The 25149-nt window shown below is 42.1% G+C and overlaps 1 protein-coding gene across 1 annotated transcript in view; it reads right to left on the reverse strand.

Annotated features, from left to right (window-relative positions):
- Nucleotides 1–25149, reverse strand: part of adamts6 (ADAM metallopeptidase with thrombospondin type 1 motif, 6) — a 362517-nt gene that overhangs the window by 131307 nt on the left and 206061 nt on the right. Inside the window, exon 12 of the mRNA XM_068034178.1 lies at nucleotides 10092–10199. Coding sequence (XP_067890279.1) covers nucleotides 10092–10199 — 108 coding nt within the window. The remainder of the gene's footprint in view (nucleotides 1–10091; nucleotides 10200–25149) is intronic.

Raw genomic sequence — 25149 nt, forward strand, 5'->3', positions numbered from 1 at the left:
TTGGTGGAGCAGGCTTGAAGGGCAGAATGGCCTACGCCAGCTCCAATTTCTTATGTTCTTATGTAAAGGCACTTACCTTATGGATTCAGCCCTTCTCACCTCCTTGCAGCAGCTGGGTTTCCCAGCCGAAATGAATTGAAAACAGAATGACTGTTAAAATGAAGTCAGGCAACTACATTACAATATTTAAATAACTGGCCTGCTTCTCACAAGCTCATCCGCTTCTGTTAAAATCGGAAGTGGGCAAGCTTGTTGCCTGTTACAGATCTTTGCATTTTAACCTCTAACATGACCCCCAACTCATCTATTTTTGGGAGTTAAGGAGTTCAGCCCATAGTCAGTACTGTAATTTAAGAAATATGACTATAGTGATTCTGAAACTGTCTGTGGTTTTAGTTTTACAGTGAATTCTCCTGGTCAAGCGACTCTGAATAGCTCTCTGTAAAAATACATTAATCAAATCTTAAAGCACCTGTTATGACCAGGTGAGAAAGGGGTCTAGGGTTTCCTTTCAGCCTTCACTTAGTCTTACTGTAACAGGGTTTTATTTTTAAACACACTGTTTTTAGCTTCCCCTTGGTGAATCCTTGTTCACCGCTTTCCAATTATAACAAAGAAACTGGCACAAACAGACTTTCTTAGGTTTAAAGAAGAAAAGTTGAAATTTATTAAACTTAAACTCTAATTTGGTTGACACCTATGGATACACGATGTACCCATGCTAGCATGCATACGCGATACACACATGCAAATAGAGACAGAAAAGAGCAGAAGAAAAATAAAGTGGAAAAGTTTGAGGCAATATCTGAAGAGTTTTTGTTGTGGTTTTTCGAGCTCACAGTAGAGTCCTTGATTGTAGATAGATCTTGCTTTTCGTTGGGGCCCAGTATTCTTCTTAAACCTTGTTCACTGTAGGAGACTTTTCTCTCTTGGAGTTCATGTGTCTTCAGTGGGTTTTTGGAGTTCCGTGAGAAAGAGATGGGAGCAGACAGGACACAGGAGGTCTGCTTCAGTCCAGGACCATTCTGCTTTCTGCAGACTCTCAATTTAAACTGTCCAATTCAGAAAAAAAACCCAGACTGCCAAGCAGGTTAGTCATGTGACTAACTGTCTCTGTTTGTGGATTGTATTGGAGCAGGGAATAGCTCGTTTGCTCCCAAACACTGTCTGTTAATATGCAAAAATGTCTTTTCAACCAGGAGCCCGGCAAGCCCTTGTCACAGGCCTTCTCTTCTTTCCAGCAACAATTTGAAATTTAATGTCCATGTGGCGAAAGTAATGTGCCTCATTCTTGGCAGGTGGGGGCCTGCATGATACCTCCACACCCAGGGGAATGAAATGCGATTTCAGAAAGGTGCATTTCATTAAAAAAGGTTGAGAAAATATATATAAGGTACAGAAAAAAAAATGCATTTCTCTCATTCATTCCCATTCATTCATAATTCTTAAAGCTTATTAAAACTGTCTTTTCTTGGTGCCAGTGCTGCTTTAGTTTCCTCTTTTTGACATCCCAGTAACCATGTGGTTCTTTGGGGAAGTTTTTCTTCAGTTTGCCCATTGCCATGTTCCTGTTGAGGTCTGCCAAGGAGGGGGGGGGGGGGGCAAGAGGGGAGTTAGATTTAATTAGCCCTTAAGTGGAATTTTTTCCAAGACAGTCAGCAGTGGGTTGCTCTATCCTGAACTTTCTTTCAGTGCTTTGCTGAGTCATGCAAAGGCTTTTGACTTCAGGGGATGGGTTTCGGATTTGTGGGGGTGACTAGGAAAGGTTCTCCCCTGGGAAACTGACTCATAAATTAAAGCAAACTCATCAGCCAGAACGGCAGCTTTGCGGGCCCTCTGAACCCACTGCTCCTCTACATGGGTCTTTATGGAGAGTGGGAGAGAGTGTTTAAATTCCTCCAAAAGAATTACGTCTCTGAGATTCTCATAGCTGAGCTGTACTTTAAGAGCCGTCAGCCACTGGTCAAAAGCCAGCTGCTTACTTCTGTAAAACGCCAAACAAGTTTGATTAGCTTGCTTCTTGAGGGTTCTAAACTTTTGGCGATAGGCTTTGGGTACTAATTCATATGCCCCAAGGATAGCATTTTTGGTCAGTTCATAATTGGATGAACTCTGATATGGCAACAGGGAATAAACCTTATGGGCTTTTCCAGTTAGCTTGCTTTGAATTTAAAAAGGCCATGTCTCAGCTGGCCATTTTAGCTGCCTTACCAGTTTCTCAAAAGACACAAAAATACCTCCACATCTTCCTCATTGAATTTTGAGATTAGATGAGCTAGTTTTAATAATTTTGTTCCCAGCCCTGAATTATGCTCCTCCATATTGACTATGCTTTCACCCCCTAGTTAACTCAAACCACTTCAACTCTCTTTCTTCACATTCTTTCTGGAATATTCTTTCTCTCCCTCTCTCTCCTGCCTTTCTTTTTCTTCACGTTCCTTTTGGAAGACTCTTTCTTTCTCCCTCTCTCTTTCCTCAAATTCAAGTTTCCTTTGTTCCAATTGTATCTTTGCTAACAATACCCTGTCGAAGACTGCTTCTCATCCTGTTTCTGCTTCTTAAGATTCAAGGGAAAAATGGTTGGCCACTAGTCTTCGGAGTTCAGATTTCCTAGCCTTGCCATGTACAGTCATCTCACACTGCTCAGCTATTTTCCTCAACTCCTCCATAGACAGTACTTTTAACTTATCCAAAGTTACTTCACCCTGGCTTGGGGAGCTACTAGCTTCAGTCGCAGACATGTTAGTATTCAAGCACACACAACCACAAGAAAACCTGTATTGAACACTTGCTCTTTTTTGATTGGGATGAATTTGGCTTCCTATTTCCAATTTTTCTCATTAGCAGGTCAATTCTGGACGTTAGAACCCGAATTTCAGCAGGTGAGAAAGGGGTCTAGGGTTTCCTTTCAGCCTTCATGTGGTCTTACTGTAACAGGGTTTTATTTTTATACTCAGTGTTTTTAGCTCCCCCTTGGTGAATCCTTGTTCACCGCTTTCCAATTATAAGGCAAAAAAACTGGCACACACACACAGGTTTTCTTAGGTTTAAAGAAGAAAGATTGAAATGTATTAAACTTAGACCGTAATTCGGTTGACACCTATGGATACACGACACACCCCATGCTAGCATGCATACGCGATACACACATGCAAATAGAGACAGAAAGAGCAGATAAAAACAAAGTGGAAAAGTTTGAGGCAATATCTGAAGAGTTTTTGTTATGGTTCTTCAAGCTCACTGTAGAATCTTTGATGGTAGGTAGATCATGCTTTTCACTGGAGCCCAGTATTCTTCTTAAACCTTGTTCACTGTAGGAGACTTTTCTCTCTTGGAGTTCATGTATCTTCAGTGGGTTTTTGGAGTTCCGTGAGAAAGAGATGGGAGCAGACAGGACACAGGAGGTCTGCTTCAGTCCAGGACCATTCTGCTTTCTGCAGACTCTCAATTTAAACTGTCCAATTCAGAAAAAACCCCAGACTGCCAAGCAGGTTAGTCATGTGACTAACTGGTTTGACCATGTCTGTTTGTGGATTGTATTAGAGCAGGTGGTAGCTCCTTTGATCCCGTACACTGTCTGTTAACATGCAAAAATGTCTTTCCAGCCAGGGGCCTGGCAACCCCTTGTCACAAGCCTTCTCTTCTTCCCAGCAACAATTTGAAATTTAATGTTCATATGGCAAAATTAATGTGCCTCATTCTTGGCAGGTGGGGGCCTGCATGACACACCATTCATCCTACAGGAAGTTACACAGGAGTTATTGTTTACAGAATCTTGTTGAAGAGGAAGCAAAAACTTGGACTTCTATAGCACTTCACCACGCCGTCAAGCTATATCAAGTAATTCATAACCACTCAATTACTTCTGATGGAAAGTCACGAACCCGGTGAGAACAGGGCACATTCAGGTCCAACGCCCATTTTTACAATACCTGTACTCCAACGGTGCTGAAAACTGAGTGAGGAGTAAATCGAGGGTCCAATCCAAACGTGTCCTGTTCTTTTCAGGCAGGTTAGGATAAAACTGTGGCAATTGTAAGCAAATGTGGCAAGCAGCAAGTTCTCAAAGAACAGCAAATAACAAATAACTAGTTAAATTGTTATTGATGGTGTTTTTGTTTTATTCTTTCATGGGTTGTGAACATCTCTGGCAGGGCAAGGATTTGTTGCCCATCCATAACTGCCCTTGAGGAGGTAGTGATGAGCCACCTTCTTGAAACGCTGCAGTCCATCTGGTGTAGGTACACCCACAGTGCTGTTAGGAAGGGAGTTCCATAATTTTGACCCAGCGACAATGAAGTAATGGCAATATATTTCCAAGTCAGGATGGTGTGTGGTTTGGAGGGGAGTCTGCAGGTGGTGGTGTTCCCAAGCTTCTGTTGACATTGTCATTCTAGGTGGTAGAGGTCATGGGCTTGGAAGGTGCTGTTGAAGGAGCCTTGGCAAACTGCTGCATGGCATCTTGTAGATGGCACATACTGTTGCCACTGTGCACCGCTGGTGGAGGGAGTGAATGTTGAAGTTGGTGAATGGGGTGTCAATCAAGCAGACTGCTTTGTACTGGATGGTGATGAGCGTTTTGAGTGTTATTGGAGCTGGACCCATCCAGGCAAGTGGAGAGTATTCCATCACACTCCTGACTTGTGCCTTGCAGATGGTGGACAGGCTTTGGAGAGTCAGGAGGTGAGTTCTTTGCCACAGAATTCCCAGCCTCTGATCTGCTCTTATAGCCACAGTATTTATATAGCTGGTCCAGTTAAGTTTCTGGTCAGTGGTAACCCCCCCAAGATGTTGATAGTGGGGGATTCAGCAATGGTAATGCCGTTGAATGTCAAGGGGAGATGGTTAGATTCTCTCTTGTTGGAGATGGCCATTGCCTGATACTTGTGTGCCGCGAATGTTGTCCACATCTTCCTGTATATGGACACGGACTGCTTCAGTATCTGAGTATCTGAGGATGTTGCGAATGGTACTGAACATTGTGCAATCATCAACGAACATCCACACCTTTGACCTTATGATGGAGGGAAGGTCATTGATAAAGCAACCAAAGATGGTTGGGCCTAGGACATTACCCTAAAGAACTCGTGTAGCAATGTCCTGGGCCTGAGATGATTGGCCTCCAACAACCACAACCATCCTGCTTTGTGCTAGGTATGACTCCTACCAATGGAGAGTTTTCCCTCTTATTCCCATCGACTTCAATGTCCCTAGGGCTTCTTGATCCCACACTCAGTCAAATGCTGCATTGATGTCAAGGGCAGTTACTCTAACTTCACCTCTTGAATTCAGCTTTTTTATCCATATTTGGACCAAGGCTGTAATGAGGTCAAGAGCTGAGTGGCCCTGGCATAACCTAAAGTGAGCTTTGATGAGCAGACTATTAATAGCACTGTCAATGACACCTTTCATCATTTGCTGATGATTGAGAGTAGGCTGATGGGGTAGTAATTGGCCAGATTGAATTTGTCCTGCTTTTTGTGGACAGGGCATACCTGGGCAATTTTGCACATTATCAGGTAGATGCCAGTGTTGTGGTCGTACTGGAACAGCTTGGCTAGGGGTGTGGCTAGTTCTGGAGTTCAAGTCTTTAGTATTACAGCCAGAATGTTGTCAGGGCCCATAGCCTTTGCAGTATCCAGCCATTTCTTGATATCATGTGGAGAGAATCGAATTGGCTGAAGACTGGCATCTGTGATGCTGGGGACTACAGAAGGAGGCCGAGATGGATAATCCATTTGGCACTCCCAGTTGAAGATGGATGCAAATGCTTCAGCCTTGTCTTTTGCAATGATGTGCTGGGCTGCCCCATCCTAGAGCATGGGGATGTTTTTGGAGCCTCCTCGCCGTTGTTTAATTGTAAACAACCATTCACAACTGGATGTGGCAGGACTGCAGAGCATTGATCTAATCCGTTCGTTGTGGGATCACTTAGCTGTCTATCGCATGTTGCTTCTGTTTGAGGGAAGAGTACTTGCCAGGACACCAGGATAAGCCCCTGCTTTTCCTTGAATTGTGCCACAGGATATTTTATATCTACATGGCATATGGGACCCTGATTTACGGCCTCGCCTCAATGCTGTTGAAGTATCAGCCTAAATTATGGCATAGCATTTCCTGGAAGTGAGTTATGCCACTGTTTACCTTTTAAAAAGTGGGCAACAGAGGAAGTTGCTTGTGGGTTTCCTGGGACGGATTATTTACATTCCTATTGCTGCAGTAATTGGTGTCAAATGGATGTAAACAATTGAACAACAGAGAATCTCCTGTGTAGACATTAAAAAGACAGTTCAGCCTGCACACTTGAGCAACAGACTGCTGGAAAGTCAAATAGATAATGAAAATTGCTCAATTCTTTAATTTCACTCTTAAATTCACTGCATGACTTATCAATATTTTTATTCTCCTTTTATAAAACAATGACCACTGAAGCACCATCCATACTCAGTGGGCAATTTTCATAAGAAAATTCAAAAATATCCTTAGAAATCACAATTTATAATTCAATAGAAAATAACCTCCCATGTGCCGAATTTCATGCTTTTCATGCTATTGTTCCTGCACTTTTGGTCAAATGTACATGGAGGAAATCTAACAAAAATCATGAAAATTCTATAAAATCCTCAACATTGTGGTCATGAGTAAATATTTACAACAGGTTTGAGTAACCATGTAGGAAGCTCAGGCCTAGCCCTGTAAAGTAGTTAAGGAGGCATCTACTGTCATACTACATAAGAACAGAAAAAGTAGGAGCAGTAGACCATATGGCCCGTCGTGCTTGCTCCACCATTCAATATGATCATGGCTGAATGTAGGCTTCAACTCCACTTTTCTGCCCACTCCCCAGATCCCTTGATTCCCTGAGAGACCAAAAAGCTATCTATCCCAGCCTTAAATATATTCATCGATGGAGTGTCGACAACCTTCTGGGGTAAAGAATTACAAAGATTCACAACCCTTTGAATGAAGAAATTTCTGCTCATCTCAATCCTAAATGATTGGCCCCTTATCCTGAGACTGTGCCCCCATGTTCTAGATTCATCAGCCAGGGGAAACAACCTCTCAGTGTCCAGCCTGTCAAGCCCCTTCAGAATCTTGTATGTTTCAATGAGATCACCTCTCATTCTTCTAAAAGCCAGGGAATTTAGAGCCAATTTACTCAGTCTCTCATCATAGGACAAAACGCTCATCCCCAGGACCAATTTAGTGAACCTACGCTGTACCTCCAATGCAAGTGTCACGAAAACGTGCTAGGTGGAACGGTGATTTTTTTTAATCCACCGACTGGAAACCTGAATATTAAACTGATGGAGACAAACCACTCAAACTTGGCAAGCTACGAACTCTGCTGACCGTGAGCACCGAGGCATATTTCCTGCTGCAGATTGGTTTAGTGGTTTAATGGAAACCTCCTTCAGCTACACAGTTTAAAGAACTTTCTGGAAAGAACAGACAGAGATCTCTCTCAAAGGAATTCAGTCACATTTCTGTCTCCTGGAGAATCACTGAATCAGTGTCCACCTCTTCAAACCGGAAGCCTCAGGACCACCGAATTCAGCCTGAAGCCAAGCGAGTCACCAACCTCCACAGACTATATAACCCTTTTATTGCTCCGGACTCTAATTCGACCAATCTATCCTTCCCCCACTCTGTAACCTATTTGTTTGTGTGTGTCTGTGTGAAAGTTGGAGCAAATTTTATTTTACTTAGATTGGTTTAAGTACAATAAAGTTAACATCGTTCTTTGTTAAACTCGCGAAAACCTATCCCATTGGCTCTTTTTATGATCACAGCGCATAAACAAGTTAAACACTCACTGAATTGGCCAGTATATCCACTTGAAAAAGAAATAAATCTGTAGTGGTCAAACAGGGAGAGGGAAAAGAGGGGAGTCTTCAACCCCTCCTCACCTGATCATAAACAAGTATACTCTTCCTTAAATATGGAGACCAAAACTGCACACAGTATTCCAGGTGTGGTCTCACCAAAGCCCTGTACAATTATAGCAAGCACTCTTTATTCTTGTACTCCAATCCCCTTGTGATAAAGGCCAACATGCCATTTGCCTCCCCAATTGCTTGCTGTACCTGCATGCCAACCTTCTATGTTCCTTGTACAAGTACATCCAAGTCTCTCTGAACATCAACATTTACAAGTTTCACACAAAGCTAAGGATAACTTAGAACAGATTGTGATCTGGCCTGACATCAGATGTGTACCATACAGGTTCTAAAATAAACAACAAGGTGACAAGTATCTGTGGTCCTCCCAGCACAATCCAACCATAAATCCAGGAAAGCCAAATGGCCAGAAATTCATCAGTTCTGATGAAAGGTCACATACCTGAAAAATTAACTCTGTTTCTCTCTCCACCGAACTGGCAGACCTGCTGAGTGTTTCCATCATTTTCTATTTTTATTTTAGGCCAGAAATTAGACTGGGACATGGATACACTATGCCCTGCCATTTTGTGCATATTTCTGTAGACTTTGTTCAATTCTCAACCTAACATTTCTCACACTTGAAACACATGCTGACTTTATTTTTTAAATAATATTTGCAGTGTTTGTTGAGGCATCTTTGGATTGTTTTGGGTTCATTTTCTTGACAGTGGAAGTACACACAACAGATACCAGACTCATATAACTGATTTGTAAGATTTAAACTTTGATTATATCAGGGAGTGATACTCATCCCATCGCAATAATTTTACAAAAACACATAGTACTGCTTATGCATTATTTATGCCTGCTTTTTTCACAAATATCAGCAGCTGGAATTGCACTCTCTATGGCCTAGAAATTGGACCCTATTTTGCCCATTTTTCAGATGTAAAACAAGATCAAAAATTATCAATTTTACAGGGCTATGTCCTGTGCCCCAAGGATGCCTGAAATACTTCTGATGCCATGTTAGCTTAGATGTTATTCAGGCATTCTGGGCAGCTAACTTAAACAGGGGTTAAGCCCTTTGGATAAACTATTGGGAGTCTTACGCCCGTTTAAAGACGCCTCTTCAAAATTGGTGAGCACTGAGTAAAGCAGGAGCCAGGCTTGTTCCACAAATGGTAACCAAAAGGTACGATTTTAATTTTATTTGACTTCAATGGACCCGCGGCATCGAGGGGCCAGTAAAATTCAGCCCTTTGTATGAGGACATCATCAGTAATGGTGCAGTAACTTGAATCATTTTCAAAAAGACAGTTGCTAGCCAGACAGCTGTTAAATTTACAATAACACTATATATCCAATGAAACACAGCACTACACCTTAGAGAGGTCCTTATAACTCAAAAAGCAAGTAGGAATTAAAGTGACAGAATCAGGATAAAAATACAGCCTGAAATTGCTGGCTTGGCTTGATTCAATTAAAACTTGGCCTGATCTGATATTGCTTTTGTTTCCTGCTCATTTCACCTTGCTACATTGTTACTGAAAGAGAAAGGGAACAACCCAAACCTCTCCGACTCCATATAAGGGAAAATTCAGTTTTGAGACAGACAGTTTGCACGACTTAAATGTTAAGAGATAAGGTTGACCTGTCGTCTTGGCTCTGCTTTTACATCAAGATATGTCAAAACTTTAAAACAATCTCGATTACTTTCACTATCAGCTTTATTCAAGATTGAATCTGGTGTGGCATAAAAATTGGCATGTAGAGACTGTCACATTACACGTATACCTGTACAATTGTGCGCATAAAAACCAGTGGAAACAGTTGCCTGAGGTCACTCTATAATCCTTGTCCTACCAGTTTTAAAGTTTCCTGGAAACATAAGGGCTAACAAAATTGCACTCATGTATCTTATGTTCCTGCGTTAGTTGGGTTCAATCTCCAAACATTTCCATGCATCTTATTAACTGTAACTTGCTATGAGAAGTTCAAGCATTAGCACCATCAGTACTTCAACTGAGATCAAGTAAAATTAAGCAACGTCAATCTAGGTACAAATCTTAACAAAAAGCTCTGTCTTGCAAATACATTAATAACCATATCAATCAGCCAACTGTTTTTTGTTAGGGAATTGGGGTTTAATTTACTCTGGCAGCATTTGTGAAAAAATTCTGAGCAGAGTTTTAAAAGAGTACTTACCCCTTTATCAATTGTTCCAGTTTGGCACAGGGTACCTTCAGCAGCAGGAATGCTATTGGTTACACATCGATTGCTCTTACTGAGGCACCAGAGCTCTCTGCACACTTCCTAGGAAAGAATGCAGAGGCAAGTTGAAAAGAATAAAGTTTTTAACACCAGCAGTCAAGTTTATATTGTGCTGGTGCCGCCAGCCACAGATGTGCGAGTGTGATGGAACCAATGTAAACTTGACAGATCTGCTAAATTCAGCAACCATCAAGCGTGGTATTTACAGATCGTCCTTATTGTCATCAGTCTTCAGAGTTCAGTTGGATGTTTAGCAAAAGCACTTGTAATCTGGGCACAAACCAATTCCATGGCTTAACAGATCACGGAATTTCAGACATTAGCGAAAAGTAGTGATTGTGTCCTCAATCTTTTCTGCCGTCTATTAAAACTTCTATCTGAACAAGTCTCCTCCCACAAAATTAGCCATGCTCCCAGCTTTCAAATGTGAGTATACTAAAATTGTGCTTGTTTGGATGGGGAGGGGTTGATGGGGTGGTGGGGTGTCTCAACATTGTGTCCAGATTTTCAATCACAGTCGGAAACACAATTACACTGGTCTTTCAGTTGCACTTTTTTGTGTATTTTTATAAAATGTATCCTCACTGCGACCTACACAATTTTTTTTTCTTTTCTGGTGAAGTACAAGTCACTTTAAAAATTGAAAAGCTTCACTGTGTGCAAGTTCTTAAATATGCTGGGGTAGAAATTCATCTCGAGCGGTGCCTGCAATGTGGACAATCTTTAAGTGATACGATTGAATTGTAAACTCCATCGAAATAGTCTGGCATTCTGCTTTTTGAAATTTTCCACAAAGGGTTATGATCAGTATATACCAGTGTCTCTGTAGTCATGGTGGACATAGATCTCAAAATGCTTAAAAGCTAGTAATAAGTCTAAGGTTTCTTTTTCCACTGTTGAATATCTTTTCTGGTGTTAATTTAGCTTTTTGGAAAAGTATCCCACTGGCATTTCTATGCCTGATTCATTGTCTTGTAACAGGACTGCACTGACCCCAGATCACGAGCATCAATTGCTACCTTCAAGTGATGAGTGAAATTTGGAGCAGCCAACACTGGTTCATTAATAAAAATGGTTTTCAGCCTTTCAAAAGATGCTTGGCACTCCCCTGACCACACTACCTTGATTTTCTTTTTCTGTAGTAAATCTGTCAGTGGATCAGCTATAGTACTAAAATTTGGTATAAACTTGCGGTAGAAACCACACATCCCCAAAAACCTCATGATTTCTCATTTAGTCTTAGGGGTAGGGAACTCCACCAATGCTTGTACTTCCACAGTTCTTGGCAACACTTGTCCTTGCCCTACTATATGCCTGAGGTAGGTCACTCTCACTTTTGGCAAAGTTTATTAATAAATCGACCAACTGTAATTTTCTAAACAGAGCTGCTAGTTGTTGCAAGTGGTCCTTCCAAGTGTCATTGTATACCAACATATCATCCAGGTAAACTACACAGTTAGGAACACTGGCTACCACTTGGTTCATTAGTCGCTGAAAGGTTGCTGGGGCATTTTTTATCCCAAATGGCATCACTTGGCATTGGAAAAGATCATCTGGTATGACAAAGGCCGATATTTCTTTAGCTCAGGGTATTAAAGGAACTTGCCAGAATCCCTTCAATGAATCTATTTTTGTAAGAAACATGGCACTGCCCACTCTGTCAATACAGTCTTCCAAGTGAGGAATTGGGCAGGAGTCTGTCTTTGTCACTGCATTAAACTTCACGTAGTCTATGCAGAGTCTAGTTGAACCATCTGGTTTAGGCATTAATACTACTGGGGAACTTCAGCTGCTTTGACTGGGTTCAATTAGGTGGTTTTCCAACATGTATTGGATTTCTGCGTTACCTGGGCCTGTTTCTCTGGACTTAAGCGGTAAGGATGCTGCTTGATAGGAAAGGATTCCCCTACATCCACATCATATATGGCTAAGGTTGTACATCCTGGTTTATCCCTACAGACTCTTTTAAATGCTGTGAGTAGCCTTGTTAGGTCTTCTTGTTATTCTACATTTAAATATGAAAGCATTGTGTCCAATCTCACTAACAATTCAGTATTAGCTAACTGGATAGTAGGAGGTTCAATTTGAGAATTGTCTAGGCTTTCTTCTGCCTCATCCTCACTCTCCCTTTCATCATTCACTGTACCTACCACCAGACATACCTGTGCTTGCTTATCCTCCTCCCAGCAATAATATTGTTTCAACATCTTGATATGACACAGCCAATTCTTATTCCGACGATCTGGGGTGTCAATCAAATAATTTACTTTACCAATTCTCTTGACCACTTTATGTGGACACCGAGCTGTGCTTACATGGTGAACCGCTGAAAACCAGTAATACTAACACCTCATACCCTGGTTGAAATGTTCGGGTCTTGGCATGTTCGTCTGCCCATTTTTTCATAGTTGTTTGGGAAGCTTTAATGTGTTCCTGAGCCACTTAGTAATCTCTTGTGAGCCGTTCCCAGAACAAGGATACATAATCTAGCACAGAAGATTCGTCCCTCTGTTCTAAAAACTTTTCTTTAATTAGTTTTATAGGACCTCTTATCTCATGTCCATAAACTAATTCAAAAGAACTAAAACCGGTAGATTCATTAGGTGAATCCCTAGTAGCAAACAAAAGAAATTTTAGTCCTTTATTCCAATCATGGGGATATTCATGACAATATACCCTGATCAGCTTTTTGAGGGTCTGATGGTACCTTGCTAAAGCTCCTTGTGTCTGTGGATGGTAGGCTGAAGATTTTAACTGTGTTATACCCAAATTACCCATAACATCCTGAAAAATGTTAGACATAAAATTGGAACCTTGATCCGACTGAATCTCAATCGGTAATCCATATCTAGTGAAGAACTGGGTTAACTTCTCTACCACTACATTAGCAGAAATTGTTCTCAAGGGAATGGCCTCTGGGAACTGAGTACCATATCCATGATAATGAGTATATATTGGTGTCCCACATTTTGGTAAAGGTCTTACATAGTCCACCAACATCCTAATAAATGGTTCCCCAAAAACTGGTATGGGAATTCGAGGTGCCAGTTTTATGACAGGTTGCGGTTTTCCCACAATCTGGCACGTATCGCATGTTTTACAAAACTGCACCATGTCCTTGGAAAGGCCTGGCCAGTAAAAATGTCGACTTATACGTGATTGGGTCTTTTGGATCCCCGCATGTCCCGCTATAGAAATTTTATGCGCCATCCTTAATGGTTCCCCGCAATACTTTGGTAGTACCCTATCTGGTGAACAACCGTCCATTCTTCGTCTTCAGGTCTGTGAGGAGGTCTCCACTTCCTCATCAGAATCCCATTTCTAATGTAGTAGCCTTCTGGAACTTCCTTTGCCTCAGCTTCAGTTAGAGCTGATTGTGCCACTTTATTTAACTCTGGATTGGCTTCCTGAGCCTTAATCAGAGAAGACTTATTAAACATTTCCTTTGGATTATCCAAATCCCCAAAGAAAGTTTCAGATATTCGATTATTGGCATGGTGGTGCCAATTTTACCTCCGACAATGGAACTTGTTTAGTCATTGCTCGGGTTACTACACATGAAGGAAAAATTCCTGGAACCTTTTCCTGTAACTGTTCAGTCTCTTTAACTTGTATTTGTTTTTTCCGTGACTGCTAGAGAAGCTACTACCTTCGCTCCTGCCAAATCATTCCCCAGGAGTAGATTAAATCTGTCTACCGGCAAACTATGGACAACTCCTACCGTTACCATTCCAGACAGAGGTCACACTCGAGGTGCACCCGATACAAAGGGATGGGTATACACTCCCCGCCAATACCATTCACTAAATCCTTGGCATTCAGTGCGCTCTCTGGTGGAAATGTTATGCCTTTCCCCAACAAAAGAGCTTGGTTGTTCCTGTATCCCTACGTATAACTATCGGTTTTCCTGCCTCAATTGAGGGATAAGGGGTTTCTTTTTCTTTTGACAAGAATTCCCTATAACTCTCAGGTATCTTATTCACAACCCCTGCACTCACAGTGTTTTTTGTATTTGGCCTTACAGTTGCAGTCAGAGCTACAGCCTGATCTGCTGTACTCTCAGTCAAGGCCCCTTTCTCTGCATTGGCTTTGTGCATCCCAATAGATCCCATGGACCCTGCAACTTCCAGCATTCTGCATGAAGGTGTCCCACCTTGCGACAATGGTAACATTTAGGCTTGTGGACCTCACTTCCACCTCAGCGTCTTCCTTTCTGGTCTGAGGAGGAGATCCTGGAGTGTTTCCAGCTGTCCCTTCTAGTGCCTGGCTGCTTGCCTACCTTCCACCCTCCCACTTTCTATCCTTCTCGGGTTTGTGCGGGTGATGAACGAAGGGTTTGGGCTTATAAACAAGCTCGTAATCATCAGCAATTTCCACTGCCTGTCTTCCCATTGAAACCTTCTGGTTCTCTACATGAGTTCTTATTAACAGAGAGAGTGAATTTTTAAATTTTTCCAGGAGAATTATTTCCTTTAGCTTCTCATACGTGGCCTCTATCATTGGTGCCCATATCCAATGACCAAAATTAATTTACTTCTATTTGGGTCTGCCCATACAGGGGTTCCGAAATTTCTGCCAATAAGCTTCAGGGACCAACTCATACGCAGCGAGAATAGCCTTTTTCGCCATTTCATAATTTGCAAAAGCCTCCTCAGAAAGTATGGCATAAACTTCATGAGCTCTGCCCATCAACTGCTTTGCATTAGCAGTGTCCAGTTTTCCTTCGGCCACTTCATCTGTTTGGCTATCGTTTCAAAAGAAATGAAAAATGCCTCTACGTCCCTTTCCTCACACTTTGGGAGGACTTGCGCAAGTTTAAACAGCTCTCCACTGGGTCCTGAGCTGGAGTCAGATCTTTCCCCACCAGAACTTTTACTGGAGTCAAGACCACCCCTTTTTAAATTCAAATTCCTTTCCTTCTCTTTCTCTTGCCCTTTCCTTTTCCCGAAGTTCAAGTTTCTTCATTGTCAATTCTCTTTCAAGTTCAATTTTTCCAATTTTATTTCTTTTTTGTTGTCAAGTTCAAGCTGCCTCATTTGTAACTGAATTTTAGCTAATTCAACTCACTACCATCTGGTTTGCTTTCTTCTTCCAATTGTAAATGTTGTGCTATTACTTCAATTATGTCTGCTTTTTTAGCTCCTGGTTTTAACTGTAAAACCAACAGTTCTGCCAAATCCTTTATTTTAACCTTGGTTAAGTGTCTCAAATCACTCAGGGATACATACTCCTTCCCCAGAAAAGTCGCAGCAACTGTTAAAGACATTCCGGTAGAGTAAACTTTAATCCACTGCACAAGAAACCTGTTTCTTTTTTTCTTTTCTTCTTTTCAAGTATTATTACCCCACTTACAATTACACATTGTCAGTGTTGGATATCCCGCAAAGAGCCCCCAAATATATGTTACGACTGAGGCTGTTTATTCTAGTTTCCCTTCTCCACAGGTCACAACATACATTTAAATTTTTCCCACTTACTGATACGGTCAATCATAGGAGTCTTTTTTTCCTAGAATAAAACACACCAAGCAGGTTTCTTTAATAAACAATAAAATTATCAGTTTATTATAGAACATGTCTTAACCAGAGATGAAGCACACAGATTGAAATTTTGAACACACACACACACACACACACTAACCAGAAAAATAAAGGGACTTTCCTTTTAGGGCTCCATTGCAAAAAAAAGACAAAAAGCAGTTGGGTTAAACACTTGCTAATTATTGAAGAAGAAAAAAAATATGGAAAGATGTCCTTTGTTTTGTTTTGGCATCCCAAACGTGTATAGACGGCTGTCACTGGGACCTTCCCAGAACAGTTCATTTCAGGCGACATTGACAATCAGTTTGGGTAGGCTTTCCAGGAGAAATGCAGCAACAGAGGTTTCCGACAGGCCTTACAGCAGAAATGTGGCAACAGTTTAGTCTGCTTCTTACACTTGCTTCTCAGCATTTCCAGAAATGCAAATCTGGCAGGTTTTTTTCAAAGAGCTGGAACAGACTGAGTTGGGGTGGTTTGTTCTTCTTGGCAAGCTGACTCTTCAACTCCTTTTCAAACCATTTTTAATCCCCAACTGCCTTTTGTAACAATTCAAAGTGAAACCAAAAACATTCCAGAAGTCAAGCCTCCTGACCTCTATAAATCCTGACCTGTCACTTCTCCGTAAACATCTTCCCCAAGTCAAAAACAATCCCTGCTGGGTAATTATTTGAAGACAGGTGCCTTCCCGTAACTATTTGCAATTCAAACCTCTCAGTGACCCTTGTAAAAAAAACACATCCATGGTTTCTTTTTCAGTTTTAAAGCACAAATTCTCAAAATTTAATTTAAAAAAAGGAAGCACTCTAAAAAACTATTACAAATAAAGAGTGCCGTTCAGTTCATCCAATAAAACAATTCTCTTAAATTGACTTATGCCTATATCTCAGTCTATTACTATCAATTCTGATTCAGTTCTGAAAAGATAATTATTAAGAAAAAGCTTTTCTGCAAAAGGTTGAGCAGTTGTTACTGCATGTATTATTCAGTTACAAAATGTTTGGTCACTATCTGTAAGATTGTGCTCAAGACTAACCAATTTATGTCCAAGTCAAATCTCTTAACTGTTAGCAAAGGTGCACTTTTAACGTCATGTAATTATATGATAATTATATGATCTTTCAAATGCCATTGACCACTCAGGTTATCTGCCCTCAAGCAGGATAGCAAATAATGCAGTAACTGATCTTTGACATATTTGTAAAACTTGTCCTTTAATCCAATTCAGAGCAAAAAAAAAATCAGTTAATGACTGTTTCTAACATAGTTATTGAAACATAATCAATTTTTACTATGTCCTCCCTTACAGTTTTAAAAAGTACAAATGCAGCATGGATTTTGTTAAGGAATCATAGATAGTTCTTCATAGATTAAGGTTTATTAAAGCTAACTGTTACATTGGGCTGAATCTTGTTGTCCCGCTGCCGGGGGTGGCGGCAGGTGAAAAAATGTTGGCCGACATGCATGGGCCATGAGCCGCCACGCCATCGCAATCTTGCATCCGGCAGCTCATTAATGTATGCACGGCGGCTGCCCTCCGCAATCACGTGGCGGGGCGGCCTTGGCGACGCCATCAACGGCGTCACCTGAGACAGAAGCAAGAGCTAGCAGCATTTTTAAAAGGCTGGCAGCCCTGCAGACAGGTCCAAAGATGCACAGTTTGCCCCTAGCCCCTCCGCTATGCAAAGCATGCAGAGTCAGCTATACAGGGCATTGGTGAGACCACATCTGGAATACTGTGTACAGTATTGGTCTCCTTATTTAAGGGCAGATGTAAATGCATTGGAAGCAGTTCAGAGAAGGTTGATGAGACTAATACCTGGAATGGACAGGTTGTCTTATGAGGAAAGGTTGGACAGGGTGGGTTGTATCCGCTGGAATTTAGAAGAATAAGAGGTGACTTGATTGATTATGATATATGATTTTGAGGGGTCTTGACAGGGTGGATATGGAATGCATGTTACCCCTTGTGAGAGAATCTAGAACTAGGGGTCACTGTTTAAAAATAAGGGGTCACTCATTTAAGACAGAGATGAGGAGAAATTTTTTCTCTCAGAGGATCATGAGTCTTTGGAACGCTGTTCCTCAAAAGGTGGAAGAGTCTCTGAATACTTTTAAGGCAGAGGTAGATAGATACGTGATAAGCAAGGGGGCGAAAGGTTATTGGGGATGGACGGGAATGTGGAATTGAGGTTACAATCAGAGCAGCCATGATCTTATTGAATGGCAGAGCAGGCTCGAGGGGCCGAGTGGCCTGCTCCTGCTCCTAAGTCATGTTCGTAGTTGGCCCCTAACTGCTCCCCTGAGCAAAACATGCAGAGTTCACCCCTTCCACCCTCCTTGCTGATACATGATTAATTGATGCAGAGTTCCAAACCTCCCCTCATTTCTGGCTACTTAAATTTAATGCAAGTGTCCGAGTTCGCTGCAAAAATGAATGTGAGCAGGGTATTACCTACCAATCTTTACAGGCACCGAGGACTCTTGCCTTGGTGGTGCCAGCTTTCCAAGGACGGGAATGTGAAGGCACGTGAGTGCCGTACATCAAGCTGAAGATTGGAAATGGCTAGTAGGATCGCAGCGAATTCCATTAAAATGTATGCAAACAGGTAATTTCAATATTTAAAGCATAGTCCTGCCGTAGACCGGCAGAGGTGCTCCCATGGAGCTTCCCCGCCGCCGGGAAGATGGGGCACGGCAATCCCAGCGTCATACTCTGTGGCGGGCCACTGACACCCCGATTTCCCAGCATCATCCACTACGGAACCGACGTCAGGCTGGGAACAAAATTTACTAACTACCGTATATGGGCCAGCAGCATCCTATTTTTGCCAATATCACTCAGCCCCATTACACCATCCACTTGTATTCATGAGGAAATTACAGTACTGACTTCTGGAGATTCCTTGGATTTTCTTGCCTGTTTGCCCTTAAATACAAGTTCTGGAACAATGTGATTCCAAATGGATAGCAGCGGAATTGTGACATTTATATAGAAGTAAAAGTCCAGCAACTTTCAACATGTCACTGAGCTTCTGTCCCAAATGAAAGTAATGCGTGCCAGTGTGCAGAAATCAACACATTCCCTAAGTGACTTTTGCTATTTTAAATGAGTTTCCATAACCCAAGCCTTTAAACTTGTGTTTAAAATATCCTAGCTGCTAAGTTATTTTAAAAGAAAAGGTTAAAGTTTTGGAACAGGGGTGTCCAACCTTTTCACGTGGGGAGGCCACATTACAATTTTTGTCTTACATAGGGGGCTGGTGAGACAATTTCAGAAAGATAAATGCATTAAAAAGTTATCTTACTATCAATCAAAACAACAACAAATGTGCATTTTAAACCTTTAAATGAAGGTTAATTTATTGACTTACTTTCTTATCACTATGTTGGACACTGATTTAGTGAGATACCTGGCATTTGTTTTTTGCTTGCACAAGTAGTCAATGTCTGCTCGCACACTTGTTGTAGCGATGCAGATTATTCCAGATAGATGTCCATCTGTCAGGAGTGATCTTGATTGCTCTCTCTCCTTCCTCTCGGTCTGTGTCTGTCTCTTTGCCTCTCCCTCTCTGGGTTCCCTCTTTCTGTGTTCCCCCTTCTGTATTGTCTCATCTTCTCTGTGTTGACCCCCCATCTCCCTGTCTTCCCCCCGTGTGTGTCTTCCCCCTCTCTCTGTCCCCCCGACCCTCTCTCTCTCTGTCCCCCTTTCTCTCTCTCTTTCTCTGTTCTTCGCTCTCTCTCTGTTCTCCTGCTCTCTCTCTCTGTCCCCCCTCTGTGTTCGCCCGCACTTTTTCTGTTTTTCTGTTCCCCCTCTCCTTGTCCCCCCTCTCTTTCTCTGTCCCCTCTCTCTCTGTTTCTCTCTCTCTCTGCCCCACCCCCCCCCCCTCCCCGACTGTTGCTAAGAGTGGGAAGAGTGATTTCCGAACTTTGTACAGCTTTGGGGTTTTTCAGCAGGCTTTTAAAAGAAAACGGAACCTGCTGGAAAACCCCGAATCTGTCCAAAGTTCGGAAACTGCCATTCTTGTTCTCAGAACCTGTCAGCTGTAAATATGGGAAGGCGTGTTAATGAGCATTAGATAAAGATCTCAGCTTAGAAATTCCAATTCAGCTGTGAAACTGGCGCTTTTTTTTTTAATGCTGGTCTGGTCAGAAAGAAGAAGACAATGGGAAATTTCTCATCCCTGAAATTACCAGTCACGGACCTCAAAATTTGTTACCACAGACACTGGTGTGCATGTACGGACACGTTGTCAATCCCTGCTCATGATAATAGCAACCAACCTTATTGCACAATTTAAAAAAATTCATAGTGAGAATTACACATCACTTCTTAGAGAATAGTATATATCATAACCCCCTTTTCTCGAATTTAGCGTTATGTCAACAGCATAATTATTGATAAAGCAAAAACAATACAATATACTGAAAGCCTTACATCAACAACTTGTATTCATATCGCGCCTTTAACATAGCAAAACATCCCAAGGTGCGTCACAGCAGCATTATCAAACAAAGGGCTGGATTTTAAGAGCTCAGGGAATGGCTGCCTGCCCCTGCTGAAGAGCCATAACTATCTCACATGTGGCGGCTCATTTAAATAGCCGGGGTGGCCCGACCACTTCAATCACGTGGAGTGGGTGGGCAGTCCATCCCCGGCAATGACGTCAGCTGACTGTCTGCAGGTGCTGGCGCCATTTTTAAAGGGCAGCCAGCTCTGCCAGCCCAGTTAAACTTTTAAAGAAGCATCCCCCCAAAATGTATCCAATAAATTTTAAATGCCCCTTTCCCACCCCAATAACAATTACATTAATTATTTTCCCCTCCCCCAACAAAACACTTACCTTTTAAAATGACCTTCCCCCCCAGACTGAACAATGTTTAGAGTTCACCCCTTCCCACCATCCCCTATACCCAAAACATTTATTTGACCCCGTCTCCCCCCACCACAGAAAATATTAGCTCCTTCCCCCTCCCCACCAGTGTTACGCCGCCTTTCAGGTGGGGAATTGAAGGCGTGGGGGTGCCTGCCAATGCATTGAAGATCGTGGTGGGCCCTCAAGATTGCAGGTGAGTGTATTTTAATTTATGCGTTCCCTTCATTTACATATGCCAAGTAGGGTCCCATCACCCAGTGGTGGGAGGGCTGCCACGGAGCCTTGCCGCCACCGGGAGGATCGGGCCGTGCCCTCCCGGCGTTGAGGTCTGTGGCAGGTCCCTTCCAAACCCATCTTCAGGCCACCCCCACGCTCGCCATGGAGCGCGACGTCGAGGGCTTGGTAAAATCCAGCCCAAAAGACTGAGCCACGTAAGTAGATATTAGGGATGATAATTAAAAGCTTGATCAAAGAGGTGGGTTGCAGGGAGTGTCTTAAAGGAAGAAAGAGATGTAGAGAAGTGGAGAGATTTAGAGAGGGAATTCCAGAGATTAGGGCCTAGGCAGCTGAAGGAACAACACCAATTAAAATTGGGATGTGCAAGAGGCCAGAATTGAGGAGGACAGATATTTCAGAGGGTTGTAGGAATGGGGAAGGTTATATAGAAAGGAAAGGGCGAGGCCATGGTGGGGTTTGAAAACATGGGTGAGAATTTTAATATCGCTGCATTACTTAACCAGGAGCCAATATAGGCCAGAGAGCACCGGGATGTTGGGTAATTGGGACTTTGTGCAAGCTAGGATACAGGCAACAGAGTTTTGGATGACCTTAAGTTTATGAAGGGTGGAAGATAAGAGGCCAGCCAGAAGTGCACTGGAATAGTCAAGACTAGAAATAACAAAGTCATGGATAAGGATTTCAGCAGATGAACTGAGATGGGGTGGAATCAGACGCTGTTATAGAGGTGGAAATTATCACCTATAAAGTACAACAAAAATGTGAATAAGCTAATGTATCCATTAGTATAATGTGAAGAAAACCCCACATGCCAAATGGAAGATATTTATTTCCTCATGTGGAACTTTGCCTGAGACTTTTATTGGAAATTGTTACAAATAACATTTAAAACAGAACAGCTAGTAGCCAAGATGGCCACGAACATTTGCAAATGAAAAAAACAAAGGATTAGACCAGAGACAGATATGATTGATGCAGCCTAGTCAGAACAATGGGGTGCTCTCTGATTCAATTATCTGAGATAGCCTTGTCAATGTTGGTTGTCAAAAGCCATCGACACCCATTGACTTTGAAAGAGCCAACACTATCCCCTCCCCCCACCAAGTATGTCTGGGTATCCTGAGGGGAGAGCCTTGAATTTCAGAGACCATTCCAGAAGATTCTCATTCAAACACAAAGAGGTGGGCATATCATGTATATAAGCCCACCGACTCCCACAGCTACCTCGACTACACTTCTTCACACCCTGCCTCCTGTAAGGACTCCATTCCATTCTCCCAGTTTCTCTGTCTCCGACGCATCTGCTCTGATGATGCTACCTTCCATGACAGCGCTTCTTATATGTCTTCCTTTTTCCTCAACCAAGGATTCCCCCCCCACTGTGGTTGACAGGGCCCTTAACCATGTCCAGCCCATTTCCCGCACCTCTACCCTCACCCCTTCCCCTATCTCCCAGAACTGCGACAGGGTTCCCCTTGTCCTCACTTTCCACCCCATCAGCCTCCTTATCCAAAGGATCATCCTCCGCCACTTCCGCCACATGATGCCACTACCAAATGCATCTTCCCCTCCCTTCCCGTCAGCATTCTGAAGGGATCGTTCCCTCCGCGACACCCTGGTTCACTCCTCCATTACCCCCACCACCTTGTCCCCTTCCCACGGGGCACCTTCCCCTGCAATCGCAGGAGGTGTAATACCTGCCCATTTACCTCCTCTCTCCTCACTATCCCAGGCCCCAAGCACTCCTTTCAGGTGAAGCAGCGATTTACTTGTACTTCTTTCAATGTAGTATACTGTATTTGCTGCTCACAATGTGGTCTCCTCTACATTGGGGACCGCTTTGCAGAACACCTCCGCTCAGTCCGAAAGCATGACCCCGAGCTTCCAGTTGCTTGCCATTTCAACACTACCCCCTGCTCTCATGCTCACATCTTGTCCTGGGATCGCTGCAGTGTTCCGGTGAACACCAACGCAAGCTTGAGGAACAGCATCTCATTTACCGATTAGGCACACTACAGCCTGCCGGACTGAACATTGAGTTCAATAATTTCAGAGCATGACGGGCCCCCCATTTTACTTTCATTTTTCGTTATTTTTTCTTCTTTCTTTTTTTATATTTTTTTTGTGTTTATTTTATTTTATCTTAGTTTGTTCAGTTTGCCTACTCACTGCATTTTTTTTCATGTTTGTACTTGCAGCTGTTCAGTTTTCAGTCCGTTAACACCCTATCTGTACTAATGCTTTGTCTTTCAACACACCATTAACATATTATTTGCCTTTGCTCCATGACCTTCTGGTCGGTTATTCTCTGTGACCTTGTCCTAGCTACACCTTCTCCTTTGTTATCTCTTGCCCCACCCCCGCTTTTCTTGCTTAAAACCTTTCACATTTCTAATATTTGCCAGTTCTGAAGAAGGGTCACTGACCTGAAACGTTAACTCTGCTTCTCTCTCCACAGATGCTGCCAGATCTGCTGAGTATTTCCAGCATTTCTTGTTTTTATTTCAGATTTCCAGCATCTGCAGTATTTTGCTTTTATAATATTATGGCCATATAATGAGACTGCTTGAACGACTCTGGAGATTTGAGAATGGTGTCTAAGAAGGCAGACTGTAACAGAAATCCAGCAAGGGAACATCTCTCTCCCTCTCTCCAGTAAAGTCCCAGAGAAGCCTCGGCTGCAACTACTAAGCCTCAAACCTACAGCCCAGCACAGCCAGCAATGAGGGGACAAGGAGGAAGCCCCTCTTCTGCCTTCCGGAACCTGAGAAGCAAGCCCGAACTGTGCGCATGATCCAGTGAGGACTTCAGAACTATAATTTCAACCAAGAGCTCTGGAACTCAGATCCAGTATTTAAATTCCATTTATTACAGACTCTACTCCAACCTCCCAACTCTGTTTTTTCCTCTCTAATCAATTTGTATGTGTGTGTGGCTCTTGTGTGAACGTAGGGCATGGAAGCATAGCGTAATTTAGTAATTTTAACCAGTTTAGAGTGATAAGGATAGTAAACTTACATCTTTCTTGTTTAACCTCAAGAAAATCTGTCTGATTGGTTCATTTGCAATTATATGAGAGGAACAGGCGCAAGTGCTCACTGAGGTGGTAAGTTAAATCACTGTGTTAAAAGGATAAACCCTGTTGCGGCAAACCAAGAAGGGGCAAAAGAGGAGCCTTAGTCACCTTCCTTACCTGGTTGTAACAATAAAAAATGTAATAACCTACAGTCGCCAATATTATTTGTAAAATATGATTGTTTTAACTGTGGTTAAAGTGGTGTAGAATTAGAGTCTGACTAAACCACATATTCCTTACAGCCATGCACAAAGCACCTACTAGGAAAGTGCGGATCTTTATTTAACTTCCTTACATGTATAGTTGAGTATGGAGAGTTGGAGAGGGATGCATTTTTGTCCTTTTTTGCTCATGCTGTTTCTATCACACGATATGAAAAAGCTTTAAAAAATTTCCATTTACAGCAATATGTTTTATTCTGCATTAAATGTGATGTGCTCCAAGCTATTTTTCAATAATAATTTAATTACAGCACTAAGAAGAACATTGTACTATCTGTCTGCAGCTCCTGACTCTTTACATTTATATTTATGGCTGTCCTGGCAGCCATCATTGAACTTTCAGTTGTTTCTAGCAGCACAAGCCTGTAAAGCTGCATTGATTTGAACGCATAGATTAAAGAAGTCTGGTCTTTCTTACAGACTCACAATTTTAACTGCTGTGAAAACAAACAAATGCAGTATAATCATTGGTTTTCATTCTGCTGTCATTTCATTCTCACTTTATTGGTTTTTCTGACTCATGCAGCATTCTCAGACCAAAAGGGGAGGCAATCTCTTTGCAAGCATCAACAAGGACACCTATAACAGCAACTAGAGTGATTCATCCTCTGATTTTGCCTCATTCCCAAAGGAGATGGGCCTAAACTGAACTTCATGCCTCTCTGACATGACATAAAATCTGACAATTCAGTAGCACAATATATTCAAACAGGAGTTCTCAACCTTTTTGCTTCTGAGGTGTCTCTTCCCATGTTATAAAAATTCTATGGACTCCCTGGAGCACAAGTATTTTTTCTGCAAAAAACATAGTTGTACAATTAAACATATATATTTATAATTAATTTTTGTTTTGCTTGCTTAATGTGGAACTTATTGATGCTGAGCAACAATTCTGTCAAGATATGGCGGATTGAATTAAAAAATTATCTGTTTCTGGTATTTAATGTGTGCGCTTATAGTGCTTTTTCATGACTTTTGTAATTTATCTTGCTCCCAATGACTTTTTTTGGTGATGTTGGTAGAGTGTTTTTATTCATTCACGGG

This window comes from Heterodontus francisci, chromosome 1 (genome assembly GCF_036365525.1).
Source record: "Heterodontus francisci isolate sHetFra1 chromosome 1, sHetFra1.hap1, whole genome shotgun sequence".
NCBI lineage: Eukaryota > Metazoa > Chordata > Chondrichthyes > Heterodontiformes > Heterodontidae > Heterodontus > Heterodontus francisci.